Consider the following 14274-nt stretch of genomic DNA (forward strand, 5'->3'; position numbering starts at 1 on the left):
CGGTATGTCCCTGAGATGTGTGAGGAGCAGCATCACCTCCCTGGTCTACCAGATTTGGAACATTAATGTGAACTTCAAATGCCCTCACTACATGCAAGTGTCATAACCACTGGGCTCTAGTCAGTCTCTCACTATGCCCCAATTAATATTTAGACAAAGTAAATAAAAGGTTATCCGCTACCTCCTGCATAGCATTGAGCAGGGCAAGCACTGCTCCTGCACGGGGTGGCTGCTGCTGGAGGGCCATACTGCTTCGAAGGGATGTGCGTGCCTGTGGCTCTGCAGATCGCATGCTGTGCAGGCTGAGTGTGTCTGGGAGGGTCCCTTTAAGGGAGCGGTTTGCTGTTGCCCTGGAAGTGCTAGTCCTCCCTGTGACCCTAGCTGCGTCTACACGTGCACGCTACTTCGAAGTAGCGGCAGTAACTTCGAAATAGCGCCCGTCACGTCTACACCTGACGGGCGCTATTTCGAAGTTGAAATCGACGTTAGGCGGCGAGACGTCGAAGTCGCTAACCCCGGCTACGTCTACACGTGCACCCAACGTCGAAATAGCCTATTTCGATGTTGCGACATCGCAATAGGCTATTTCGATGAATAACGTCGACACGTCCTCCAGGGCTGGCAACGTCGATGTTCAACTTCGACGTTGCTCAGCCCAACATCGAAATAGGCACAGCGAGGGAACGTCTACACGGCAAAGTAGCACACATCGAAATAAGGGAGCCAGGCACAGCTGCAGACAGGGTCACGGGGCGGACTCAACAGCAAGTCGCTCCCTTAAAGGGCCCCTCCCAGACACACTTTCATTAAACAGTGCAAGATACACAGAGCCAACAACTAGTTGCAGACCCTGTATATGCAGCACGGACCCCCAGCTGCAGCAGCAGCAGCCAGAAGCCCTGGGCTAAGGGCTGCTGCACACGGTGACCACAGAGCCCCGCAAGGGCTGGAGAGAGAGTATCTCTCAACCCCCCAGCTGATGGCCGCCATGGAGGACCCCGCTATTTCGATGTTGCGGGACGCGGATCGTCTACACGTCCCTACTTCGATGTTGAACGTCGAAGTAGGGCGCTATTCCCATCCGCTCATGGGGTTAGCGACTTCGACGTCTCGCCGCCTAACGTCGATTTCAACTTCGAAATAGCGCCCAACACGTGTAGACGTGACGGGCGCTATTTCGAAGTTACTGCCGCTACTTCGAAGTAGCGTGCACGTGTAGACGCAGCCCCCATGAGCGGATGGGAATAGTGCCCTACTTCGACGTTCAACATCGAAGTAGGGACGTGTAGACGATCCGCGTCCCGCAACATCGAAATAGCGGGGTCCTCCATGGCGGCCATCAGCTGGGGGGTTGAGAGATACTCTCTCTCCAGCCCTTGCGGGGCTCTGTGGTCACCGTGGGCAGCAGCCCTTAGCCCAGGGCTTCTGGCTGCTGCTGCTGCAGCTGGGGGTCCGTGCTGCATATACAGGGTCTGCAACTAGTTGTTGGCTCTGTGTACCTTGCACTGTTTAATGAAAGTGTGTCTGGGAGGGGCCCTTTAAGGGAGCGACTTGCTGTTGAGTCCGCCCCGTGACCCTGTCTGCAGCTGTGCCTGGCTCCCTTATTTCGATGTGTGCTACTTTGGCGTGTAGACGTTCCCTCGCTGTGCCTATTTCGATGTTGGGCTGAGCAACGTCGAAGTTGAACATCGACGTTGCCAGCCCTGGAGGACGTGTCGACGTTATTCATCGAAATAGCCTATTGCGATGTCGCAACATCGAAATAGGCTATTTCGAAGTTGGGTGCACGTGTAGACGTAGCCATAATGAACATCAATAAAACAAAAACAATGGTATTTGGAGATAAGGAAATAGGAAGCAATATCAATGTAGATGAGATTGAACTAGAGAATGTAGAGAAGTTCATATATCTGAAGAGCAACAAAACATATGATCTAGACTGTAGAGAAGGAAATAGTGACTAGAATAGCAAAACCAAGAGCGAGTTTGAAGGTGATGGATAAGATCTGGAAAAGCAAAGCAATTAGCTTAGGAATGAAGCTGAATGTCTTGAAAATGTGTGTATTCAGCAGCATGTTGTACAGGTGTGAGACATTGGTGGTAACGAAAGCTTCGAAGAGAAGGATATTAGCATTCAAGAAGAGTTGTTATAGAAAGATTCTGAGAATAGGATGGATGCAGAAGGTCATCAATGAGGAATTATATAGGAAGATACAGCTGAAAAAGAACCTACTGTGGAAGGTTATACAATGGAAGTTACAGCTATTCGGGCATATTTTCAGAATGAATGACGAACAGAAAATCAAGACTCTGGTATTCGGCATATTGGACAGTCTGAATAGTAGAGACAGACCTCAGAGAGAATGGGTAGATGATATGGTAGATTTGTGCGGAGCTAGTCTATAGAAACTAAGCCACTCTGCACTGCACAGGAAAAGATGGAAGAAAATAGTGAGAGAGGCATCATTCACCAATGGGTGCTGAGCCCATGATTGCTGCTGCTGATGATGATGATTCTTACTCTAGCTATGGAGGTTTACCCCACTTTCCAGCTCCATCTTCATAAAAGAGCCTGAATATAAGAAACCAGTTTGAATAGTTTCTCAGTCTACAATTTGTGCCTTCTGTCTAAAACAATTAAGAAAAAAATCACTTTTCCAGCAACATGTGGTCCGGCGTACTGTGCGGAATTACTAAGGCTATGTCTACACTAAAGAGTTTTATTGACAAAACTGGGGTTTTGGTGACAAAACTTGCAGAGCATGCACACACAAAATTACATTGACAGCCTTCTGCCTCTCAGTCATGAGGCAGTATGCTTTTGTCAACAGACTTTGTTGACAAAAAATTAGTGTGGACACTTCTGGGGGGTGGGACTTTTGTCGACAGAAGATTCCTTCATGGTGCCAGCCAGCTGTTCAGGGCAGATGCCCTGTCTGCAGCAAACATGGCTCTATGCTCTCTGACTCCAGTGGCTGTAGATAACCCTGGAAGCCCTGTGGCAGGGAGCTGAGACCGTGTGAGCAGTAGTGTGCTGACCAGTTGTCCAGCACATCTCAGAAAGACCCACAAGGACCCATGGCCTGAAGTGTGGATTTACCCAGTGTATCACTTCATAAGCCAGGGCAGGAGGGGTAGGCTGCATCCCCCACCATGCACAATGGCATGTCCACATCCCGAACCACCAGTTTCCAGCATAGGACGTCGGTGCCCACCTCCATCCTCCTAAACAGGCAAGAGTTGCAGAACACCCATACATCACGTGCCTGGCCCTGCCACACAACATAAATATCCAGGGACTGTCTCTGGTGGTCCACCAGGGCCTGCAGCATGACAGAGTAGGAGCTCTTGAGGTTTATGTATCATGCCACGCTGTAGTCCAGAGCACGGATGGCGATGTGGGTCCTTTCAATGTCTCCAAAGCAGTTGGGGAAATCAAGGGCAGCCAATCTGGCCACAACCATGTCCAGCTCCACAAGGTGGACAATCCTCTGGAGCACTATGGTATTGATGGCCATCACTACCTGTAAGGAGAGGAGATCAAACACACATGTGAAGGACTGAGGGAGGAGGTCCCTGGGCCCCAGAGGGTCCTCTGCCTCCTCCCATCCCCTTCCCCCGGAGCTCTCTGGGCACCCTCCCTGAGAGGCCAGCCCCCCAGCAACTGGTCTGTGTGAGGATGGCTTGACACGGTCCCCCAGGCATGGGGCTTCCCATCCCCCCACTTGCACCCCTTCCCCTGTTCCCCAAGGGTCCCACTTGGCCGGGACCCTCTTCCCCCTTATCTCCTCCCCTTTCTTGTCATGCAGGGCCTGCAGCCCAGGAATGCCTGACCTGCATGAGGGTGGTCCCAATGGCAGACTTGCCCATGCCAAGCTGGATGCCCACCAAGCAGGTGCTGTTGGGGGCAGTGAGCTTCAATAGGGCAATGGCAACCCACTTCTCCAGGGGGATGGTGGGCTGCATCCAGGTATCCTGTCTGCTGAGGGCTGGGGTGAGCCAGACACAGGGCTCCAGGAAGTTCTGCATGTGGAAGTTCTGGAGCCACTGCTGGTCATCCCACTGCCCTATGATCAGCTGGTCCCACCAGTCAGAACTGGTGATATACCTCCAGGTCCACCTGGTCACCCAAGGGAGTGAGCTCATGCGGGGCACTGGGAGACTGAGGCTGTGCTTCTTGGTCCTGTGTTAGGCATGTCCCTGCAGGGGAGGTGAAGGATGGCCATCAGCAGCAAGAGGAGCAGCTCAAGCAGCAGGGAGTGGGTCCAGCGCAAGCCTGGGGGCTGCTCTGGCACCTTGGCTGACTGGAAAGCAGAAACTCTCTCTCAGAAAGCATGGGAGCCCTGCACTGGCGATGCTGTCCCTCAACAATGTAGGCAAACTAGAGGACCCCATGAAAGTTTGTGAACTCCCTATGACCTCTGCCAGTTGGCATGAAGGGTCTGTGAGTCACCGTACTTCTCTGAGTTGTGTTCAGTTTACTGATTTTATTGGTAAGTGAACAGACAGTCATTAGCTTCAGCATGAAGGCATGAATGGAAGTAAATCACGTTCTCACTCATTTGTTGCATTTTACAGTTTTGCAATTTTTGCATTGTTACCTGACCAGTGAGCCACATTTTGCGTACTCATTTTTTCACAAGTATTAGTGGGGAAGCGGGACCTGTTGCAATTAGTCTGAATTTTTTATGAGATGAGTCTCAGGATTGCAGCATGTTTTGCTCCAAAACTTCAGGAAAATTTGGTGAGTTGTGTTTGGCCTCAGAAAAATTCATTTTTAAAATGCTTCAAAAGTCTCATCTTTGATCATATTGACTTTTCTTTAAGAAAATTGGCAGGTATTTAGATGTTCAGTAAAATATAAAAAGTTTTCATAGGGCTGAGATAAAGTTGAGATAACGTTTGTATCGTATACCAGGAAAAATTATTCTTTGTGTGAGAGACATGTTAGCTTAAGTATTCAGTTATATTGATCTTGGTAGAAATGTAAGATTTGCATCTTCTTTATTACATCTATTTGTGTTCAGATGATACCCCTTATTATATATGCAATTGAAAAATCTTTTCCAAATTTGCTAATATACTCTAGGATTTCCAGGTAGACACCTGGGTTGTGGAGTATTATTTCACATATGTGGAAGACTTTATTTTCAATACACAGATCCTGTTTGCCTCTAACAGCTGCCATATTATGCAGACCTGTGATGGGGCAGACTGGGCCCTGAAGCTCCTAGGTAGAGGTTCACAGCCTTGCCGCGCCCTGTCCCACTAGCAACAAAGGAGTCCTTCAAGGAAGGCTTGATCAATGGTTCCAAATCTTTTCAGTAACATGGCACACTTCATTGAGACAAACAATTCCATGGCACACCCACTTTTTTCAGCTGAATTGATAGCTCATCAACCTTGCCCCTTCCAACCAGCCCTTTGGAGCCAGGATGCAGCATTTAAACCACATCCCAGGTCCAACATGCCCCCACGCTCCCTTTCCCCTTGCCACAGAAGCCTTGCTGCTTGAGCCACAGCTGGCATCAGGTCATCTATTTCTCCCTATGGTGGCTCAGCAAAGAACTGCAGCGAGGGGAAATTGATGAATTTCATGGAGCAGTTGGACAGTTCTCACAGCACACCAGTGTTTACGGCACAACCACTGGACTAGAGAGTCAGCAGAAGGAAGTGGCCCATCAGGGGCCAGGAAGGCTCTATGCAAAAAGCTGCAGCACCAGAGGCAGCTCAGTGTGGTAGCAGTTGTGCAGGGAAGAGGACCTACATGAGAGGCTGCTGGAGTTGAAGCAGCACCTCGGAGAGCTCACTGCGGAGAAATGCTGAGTAGGATTACTGTATAAAAAAGAAGACACATCTGAGAGGCAGTGTATCTGTATCAGTATATACCAACTCACGTTGTATTCATGTGTTATAGTATTCATATTACATTAATACAATGAGAGTTACACTCTCTCATGGGGGTGTCCTCTTTTTGAGAGGTCAAATGTGGTAACCCTAGAGATTATAGTGCTATTGGTAAATTTTGATGGTTTAATGGTAAAGCCCTAATCAAAGAGTGACGACTCTGCCTCCAGGAGGTCAAGCCCTAGACTCCAGAGGTACTACTCCCCGCTCAAGTGGGGAACAGACTGTGGTAGGACTTTAGTGAGGGCACCCTGATGGGAACCTGTTAAATGAGTAACACAGAAGCAGAGTGTTGCTGCATATGCTGGTGCTGAAGGGCAGGGGCCAGCCAGTGGCATAGCTCCAGGAATATTTCCTTCCTCATCTGGAGGTCCCCGTCCCACCACTCGGCGCTGGTGGGGTGGTGCCATGAGCACCAGATGGCACAGGGGATGGGGTGCGGAGGGCACCCTGTGGCAAGGGCCTGCAGGTCTGGGGTGAGGCAGGGTTGGCTTCTGGAGGAGGCAGAGGACAGCAATGATGATCATGGCCAGCAGTCTGACCACATCATCAGTGGCATCCCCGTCGGGGAGCTGGATGGGATCCATGGGGGTCAGCGGGCTCATGGCTTAGCTCTGGGCACAGGGTCGGTGATGCTGTGTCTTGCAGAGCAGCCCTCAGTGTGTGCAGGTGCGGGTATTTGGGTCTCACGAGCTTAGTATGCTCCGAGACCTGAAATGTTTCCTGGCTTGTTCTTTTGAAAGGGTTCCCATGGCTGTGTGGATGTTCCCTTTCGAAAGAGTGCCTTGCCCTTTCAAAAGAACAGATCAGAGGGTTAATCTGCTTTTGGGTGCATACACACTCTTTTGAAACTTGGTCTCTTGACACATACCTTCCGGAAGATCGCCTTTTGAAAGCACACTGTAGTGTAGATGCAGCATAACTGAAACCTAGTTAATGCCCACAGTGGATAAAGCAGCATTTCATTCAGCTTCAATGTGTGTTGACTCTGCAGGATTAACTGGCATAAAAAAGAAGTAAACTATTTTTTCATTAAAGAGATGCCATTTTTACAAAATCACTCTTTGAAATAAGCCCATGGTTTAAATAGAAATGTTTGGGTCCTTCCCATATAGCTACAATTGTAAGTTATTATAGTAGCTTATAGCTATGTACCTCTAAAGAGAAATTTCTTCTCATAAAAATATTGAACTTTTTTTTCACTGTACCTCCCTGGTTTCTTCAATAGAGGGGAGGCCATCAGCGCTGGAAGTAGGAATGGATGTGTGTGCCATGCATACCATAGCTTGAAGTAGTTTTCATTATATGCAGGATTTACATTTTGGTTAAATGGCTCTCAGCACCCCCACTATCCAAACTGTTCCAGGACCCCTGCGGGATGCAATGTTGTATAGTAATTATGCCACAGGAGGCAGGGCCCTGGGATACTGCCACTAAAGTTCCTTTTTGCTGTGTTTAAGGCTGGCTCTGCCTGGAGGCTGCCATTCCCCCATCCTCCTTGGGCCTGAATGCATTGCCAAGTCCCTGTGCTTGCCCGCAGGCTTTTCCCATACTGTTTGTATTGGCCCGACACACAGTCACAGTGTGCACGCCATCCCCTCTAGAACCACTCATAGTGACCCAGTTCCCTACCTCTCCTACACCCTACTGCCTGCCTAGACCCTGCATCCTCCACACCAGCCTGTTCCCTGTGAACCCCTGGCCGCATACTGAACCCCCTAATTTTCATCCCACCCTAGAGCCTAAAGGGACCGCACAAAATCTACTCTCCCCCAGGCTTCCAGAATTCAGCCCTGACAGGAAGTCCAGGAGCTAAAATTCCTGGGATCTAGTCCACCTACTAGCTGCATATGTGTAACTCCCATGTAAGAGAATGAGATTTGTAGACTTGCACTTGTTGGGACTGAGGAGGTCCTTTCATTTCAGTTTTGTCTACCAGTGACTTGCAGTATGTGAACTACTGCAAATCATTTCAACCAATGTGCTTAATAAGAGACATATACAAATGTACATGATTCATTATCCAGAAATATCCAGACATACTGTAAGAATGTATATATAGGAACACTTTACCAAACCACTACTATGCAAGTAAACACTAAATTGTCTAGTGTATGTAACCTCTAAGCAGTTGTCCTATGCAATATAGTGTTTGTAATTTTAATCGCAAAGTGTCTCTACACTTGATATACATCCTAGACAACAAGCCCACATTCAAATAAAGTTAGGGTTGGGAGTATGTATCAGGACTGGAATGGCAAATGTGTTTCAGGGTGGTGTTAATTATCTCAAAATAAATCATTACAAAACCACAGGAAATTCAAAGTTAAAGTTATATTTAAAAGAAATCCAAACTTCTTGAAGTATGGAAATGGGCAGTTGTGACAGACAAATAACCTTAAATCTGTCCTATAGCGATGGTGTACTTTGATATTATGATTATGGCATTATCACATTTGTGGCCTCTACTGAGAAGAAACTGATTTTTAAAGAAACATTAGGTTTGTATATGTCTTGGTGTCACTGTGGGGGAAGAGTTAGGATTGCCTAGTTGGTACTTGAGTAAGGACAGCAAGCAGCTGACTTGTTTTTGCTGCTCAGAATCTGGCATTGCTACTGCTGCTTGAATATACTGTAGACAGCTTAAGAAAGGTGATGCTTCCTCTGAAGTGATCTTGAGTCATGGGTATATCCCTAGTTCTTCTCTCTCTCCAGCTTTGGGAAAAGAGCAGCTGCTCAGATAATATTGGGATGCACTTTGGCTGCTGTTGCCTGTTCTGTATTAATTGTTATGACAAACAGAGATCCAGTACTCAGGTTGTAAGTCAAGTTAATTCATAATCACAAAGTGATATGAAACAATGATAGTTCCCTAATACTTAAAAAAGTGTTACTAAAGAAATAACACCACTAGTTGCAGGTCACTAACACCATGCAAGTTTGGAATACTGGATTGTTTAACAATAAAATGGCAAGTGTATGGGAATGGTTAAAATGTTATTTCTAGTTTAGTTTAGTTTGCAATTTTGGCATAAACAAACTGATGTAGTGGAACTACCCATAGAATGACTTGACAGAGGACCCTTTGTGTTTTGAGCTAAATGTGTATAGCTCAGACTGTAACAGCTCCTGCCCTGCTAGGTTCTACAGAAAACCTAGGCTGGAGTCTGCCTGTGGAGGGTTACCAATGGGGAGGTCATGTGGGCTTTCAACTTAGCCTCTGAAGTTCTGGATGCACTTCCTCAGCTCAGCGACCTACCGAACCCAGTCACCCACTGACTTGTGGTTCACCAGCTTGTGTAGCAGCACTCAGACTACTCCCCGAGAAGATGATTTGAGTCACCTCTACAGCCTTAACTTTTTAGCTCAAACAGCAGGGTCTCCTGCACTAAGCTCTCAGAGGTCCCAGGTTCAAGTCCATCTGTGGGCAGTTGTAGTAGATTCATGGAGGGCTGGACAGCCTGAGGGGAGGTGGTAACTGCAATGTAATCAACACATTTCCAAAGCGCTGGACGCCACAAGCAAACCAAAGCACAGTCGCTGGGGGTGGGATCCCACCAAGCCCTCCAGCTACCGCTGCAGCAGCCACCCTCGGCCCCAGACAGGCCGCCCCCAACCGGCACTGCAGCGCCTGCAGGTTGGGTTCGGTTCGGCCCGACCGGGCGGCCCCAGTGCCAGGATGGAGGGGCCAGCGGGCCAAACGGGGACTGAACGGCCACCCACGCACCACGACGCGGCGCTAGTGACAGCGGGGACGGGGGACGAGCGCGGTGCGGGGCCGCAGCTCGCAGCCGCCTCCCCGCGGAGCGCCGTTTCCGGCGTCTCTGGCCGCGGCGCAGCGCGGCCGCCCCCAGGCTTTGTCAGCTCCATACCGGGCGGCCCAGCAACACGGAGGCCGCAGCAGGCTCTGTCTGTCCCCGCGCCCGTCGGGGGAGGGGCTCCGCGGGGCGGGGCTGCGCACTGCGGCTCTGGGCCACGCCCAGGGGCAGCTCCCCTCACGCGCTGCCTGGCACAGCGGCGCGGTGAGGCGGGGCCTGGCGGTCCTCAGCCCAGCCCAGCCCAGGCCGTGGCCCGCTGCGCGCTCGCAGCTCGGCAGCCTTCGGCGGCTGCCACCTAGAGCCCGGCGGGAGCAGGGGCGGGCAGCAGGCAGCAGGCAGTTCCACCCGCCGCTGAGCGAAGGCAGAGCCGCTCGCCCGCCGCAGCCACACGCCCGGCTCCCGCCCGCCCGCGCGGCGCCCAGCCAGATGATGAACTTTCTGCGGCGCAGGCTCTCGGACAGCAGCTTCATCGCCAACCTGCCCAATGGCTACATGACCGACCTGCAGCGGCCGGAGCCCCAGCAGCCGCCGCCGTCGTCCTCTGCCTCCCCGGCGACTCCGGCCGCCGCCGCCTCCTCCCCGGCCTCAGAGCGCCGGCAGCCGCCGCAGTCGGCGCCACCCCAGCCGCAGCCGCAGCAGTCGGCGGGCAGCAGCTTCTTCAGCTCCCTCTCCAACGCCGTGAAGCAGACGGCGGCCTCGGCCGGGTTGGTGGACGCCTCCTCCGCCGCAGCCAAAAAGTTCAAGCTGCTGCTGGTCATTGATGAGCCGCAGACGGACTGGTAGGTGCCCCCGGCCCCCTCGGACCCCCCCTGTACACAGCCCCCCGCCCCCGCTCTACACAGCCCCCCGCCCCCGCTCTACACAGCCCCCGGCCAGCCCCCCCCAGCCTGTCCCCGCTGTACACAGCCCCCGGCCAGCCCCCCCGCAGCCTGTCCCCGCTGTACACAGCCCCCCGCCCCCGCTGTACACAGCCCCCGGCCAGCCCCCCCGCAGCCTGTCCCCCTGTAAACAGCCCCCGGACAGCCCCCCCGCAGCCTGTCCCCGCTGTACACAGCCCCCCGCCCCCACTGTAAAGAGCCCCTAGCCAGCCCCTCCCCCACTGTAAACAGCCCCCAACCTCTCCTCGCCCGCGGGGTCAGCATCTGTAAATATCTATCATTCCCTTCCAATGGCAGGAGGGGGACGCTGCTGCCTGGGGGTACCTGTTTATTTCAGTGCCCAGGGCTGCGTTGGTGGGGCTGGGGGAGAGGGAGATCCCTATCCTCTTGCGGGGCTCAGGCTGTGTTCCCCAGGGCCTGAAACGCACCTCGGTGAGAAGATCCTATGCAGAAGCATCCGCTCTTACAGGCGAGTATGGGCCGTTTGTATGGACCCAGGGCAGGAGAGGATGGTTAGGTTGCAGCTGGCAGGTGAGGGGTACAACTATTTCATTTCTGTGCTGGCCCCCCCTTTTTTTTTTTTAAAAAGCCAGATTCAAATTGGTTGGTGTCTGTAGAAAAATCTGTTGTAGTTTTGGAAGATGACTTACAAGTCATCAAAGGCCAAGGTATATAAAAGGGAGTTAGACGTTTTTGAAAAATGTACTCCGTGGAATATATTTACCCCGTTAGGGAAGAATAGACTTTCCTGAGATCTACTTACTTTAGTCTTGTGCAAATACTTTAAACAGGTAGGATATGCCTGATTCGTGACTATAGTATGACTATGCAATACACACATTTGTATGTATGAGTGGACTTATTTTTATAGTCTTCTCAATTAGGTGGCAGTGTTTAAAATCCTTATGTCTTGTTTATTCTTTAATGAAAATGCAGATAGCCAGCCTGAAAATTTTGCCCACAGTTGTGGGATTATATAATTAGGTTTTAGGAATTAGCTTTTTAGTTTTTGTTGTTGAACCTGGTATTTTATTTCTAGTTTAATCATAATAAAAATAACACTGAGGGATTCATATGCTGACCTATTACTACTGCTTGTGTTTACTATTACCAATAATGGAGTTTACAAATCCATGAGAACTATTTGTCTCTAGTGCATGCCAGATAACTACACGTGATACATGCCATGATGCATCATACAGACAGACCATGTGTTTATTCATTCAGTTTATTGATTTTCTTCCTGTAATGTATACAGTCTTCATATAGTGCATCTCATTCAGCATCATAATTGCAATAATGTGTTCTGAGCCCAGCTTCTTCATGCAGGTTTGCCCTGCATTAAGGTTTTTCATAATGTGTAAAATTGTTGTTGTAGTCTAAGTATTTGTTTATTTTTAATCAAAGAACATCTTTAATTATGGTCAGGATCATATTTAACAATAAATTTTTAGAAGACGTTTTATGATTAAATGGAGGACTAATCACTAGTACTTAATGGTGGAATAGTAAATAATCCTGTCTTGATATAATATGTGAAACAAAATTTAAAAAAAAATCACGAAGGTTAGAGTAAGAAAAACAACATCTTAAATTTGTAACAAAATTGAATGACGCTTTGTGGTAGGCAAAAAGGTTTTATTTGTTCAGGCATACTAGTTTTCTTCTCCCTATCAGAGGAGATGGTTAATTTTCCATGAACACAACTTCCTATTTTGTTGTCTGAAGTTTGTAAGTGGGGATCCTTTTTCCTTTTTATTAAGTTTCAAGAAAAAAATACTTTCACAGTGTACCAGTCCCATTTTCAAAAATCAGCACCAAATTGCTTGTCCAGTAAAGACAGACCCTGGTGATGCCTTTCCATTCCTGTCAGCAATAATAATGAATAAGTTTGGTCCTATGGTGATGGTAGCTGGGGGAGGGGCGAAAGCTGGGGAGGAGGGTCCCGGGGATATGAGGTCATTGCTCCACAGGGAGCTATGGTGACTTGTGGTGACAGGGAGGTATGAAGTAGTGGGGTCCTTAACCACATTCTCCACACCCCACTGCCTTGTGGGTTATCCTGGGAAGGAGAAAGGCTAAGGGAGTAAACCCTGACAGAAAATCCGGAGTGGAGTCCGAAGGCGATTCGGTGTCAACTTCTGGCACTGTCCCGGCAACTCCTGCAGCTGAGCTGGTACCAGACGTGGAGGTTATCCTCTCCTTTGGACTATATCAGTAAAGCCGAGAGGGGGACACTGGTGTCTCGGCAGCCCAGAGTCTCCATAATAAGTGCCCAGGCTCGCGCCCGGAGAGGTACGCTGGCATCGCTGAACAGCATTGCGTCAACACGAGAGGCAACAGATACAGGTTATAAGCTCTTGCTCGACTGGCGTAGAGAATGAGCGCCAGAGGTTGCCTTCGACGGCGGGAGAGATACTCGCATCTCACTGGACAGTCACCACCCGCCTCAAGCTGGGCAGCCCCCAGCCAATAGGGTACTGTTCCTCCACAGTTCACCTGCCTCGCTGGGTGCGTGAAGCTTCAGGTTCCTGAACCTGACAAGTGACTGTAATTTGGGCACCAGGCAAACCAATAAGAAAATCAACAAGAAATGAGAAACATCAACACTTTAAGCTTGCTTGCTGGAATGTGCGGACCATGCTGACTGGCTTGACTGAAGATCTTCAGGCCATCAGTGACACCCGAAAGACCGCTGTCATCAACAAGGAACTGAAGAGGCTCTGAAATGATATCGCCGCACTTCAAGAGATGCGGCTCGCAGATTCGGGATCTCTAAAGGAAAAGGACTACACCTTTTTCTGGCAGGGTAAAGCCCAAGAAGAACCCAGAGAGCATGGTGTTGGCTTTGCTGTCAGAAACACCCTTTTACAAATGGTGGAATTAGTCATGGGCAGATCAGAAAGACTTCTTCAGATCACGCTTCAAACTTGCGCTGGTCCCGTCCACCTGATCAGCGCTTATGCTCCAACCCTGTACGCCACACCAGAAGTAAAAGACAAGTTCTATGACGTGCTTAGTGCTGCTGTAGCACAAATACCTGCTCGTGAGCAACTGTACATCTTGGGTGACTTCAATGCAAGAGTTGGAGCTGATTGGGCCTTGTGGCCTTCCTGCTTAGAACACTTCGGTGTGGGAAAAATGAATGACAATGGACAGCGTCTCCGTGAACTGCGCACGTACCACAATCCGTGCATCACAAACACATTCTTCCAAACGAAGCCACAGCACAGAGTGTCATGGAGACACCCCCACTCGAAGCACTGGCATCAACTAGACGTGGTCATCACTAGGCATAATAACCTCAACAACGTCCTTCTGATGCGCACCTATCATAGTGCTGACTGTGATACAGATCACTTGCTAGTTTGCTCCAAGCTCAAGCTGAGACCCAAGAAGCTGTACCGCTCTAAACCTGCTGGAAGGCCCCGCATTGATGCCAGAAAGATGGCAAACTCGGAGAACGCTGAAAAGTTCAGAGAGACCCTCCAGGAAAATCTGAGCAGAGGCCCTGGGGACACCGATGCGACATCCAAATGGCAACATCTGAGGGATACAGTTTACAACACGGCCTTGTTGGTGTTTGGAAGAAGAGCTAGAAACACGAACGACTGGTTCGAAGCTAACTCCGATGAGATGTTTCCAGTCATTGAGAAGAAGCGCGCTGCACT

The 14274-nt window shown here is 49.9% G+C and overlaps 1 protein-coding gene across 3 annotated transcripts in view; it reads left to right on the top strand.

Moving 5' to 3' along the window:
* The first annotated feature begins 9991 nt into the window (after positions 1–9991).
* The window catches only part of SYN2 (synapsin II), a 408886-nt gene continuing 404603 nt past the window's right edge, over positions 9992–14274 (top strand). For 2 of the 3 annotated variants that reach the window (XM_075005591.1, XM_075005592.1), the window contains exon 1: positions 10051–10504. In XM_075005591.1, the coding sequence (XP_074861692.1) occupies positions 10152–10504 (353 nt within the window). In that variant the 5' untranslated portion in view covers positions 10051–10151. Of the gene's footprint in view, positions 10505–14274 lie in introns of all 3 variants that reach the window. The other variant, XM_075005593.1, reaches the window with a different exon arrangement.

The sequence above is a fragment of the Carettochelys insculpta genome, chromosome 11 (genome assembly GCF_033958435.1).
Source record: "Carettochelys insculpta isolate YL-2023 chromosome 11, ASM3395843v1, whole genome shotgun sequence".
NCBI lineage: Eukaryota > Metazoa > Chordata > Testudines > Carettochelyidae > Carettochelys > Carettochelys insculpta.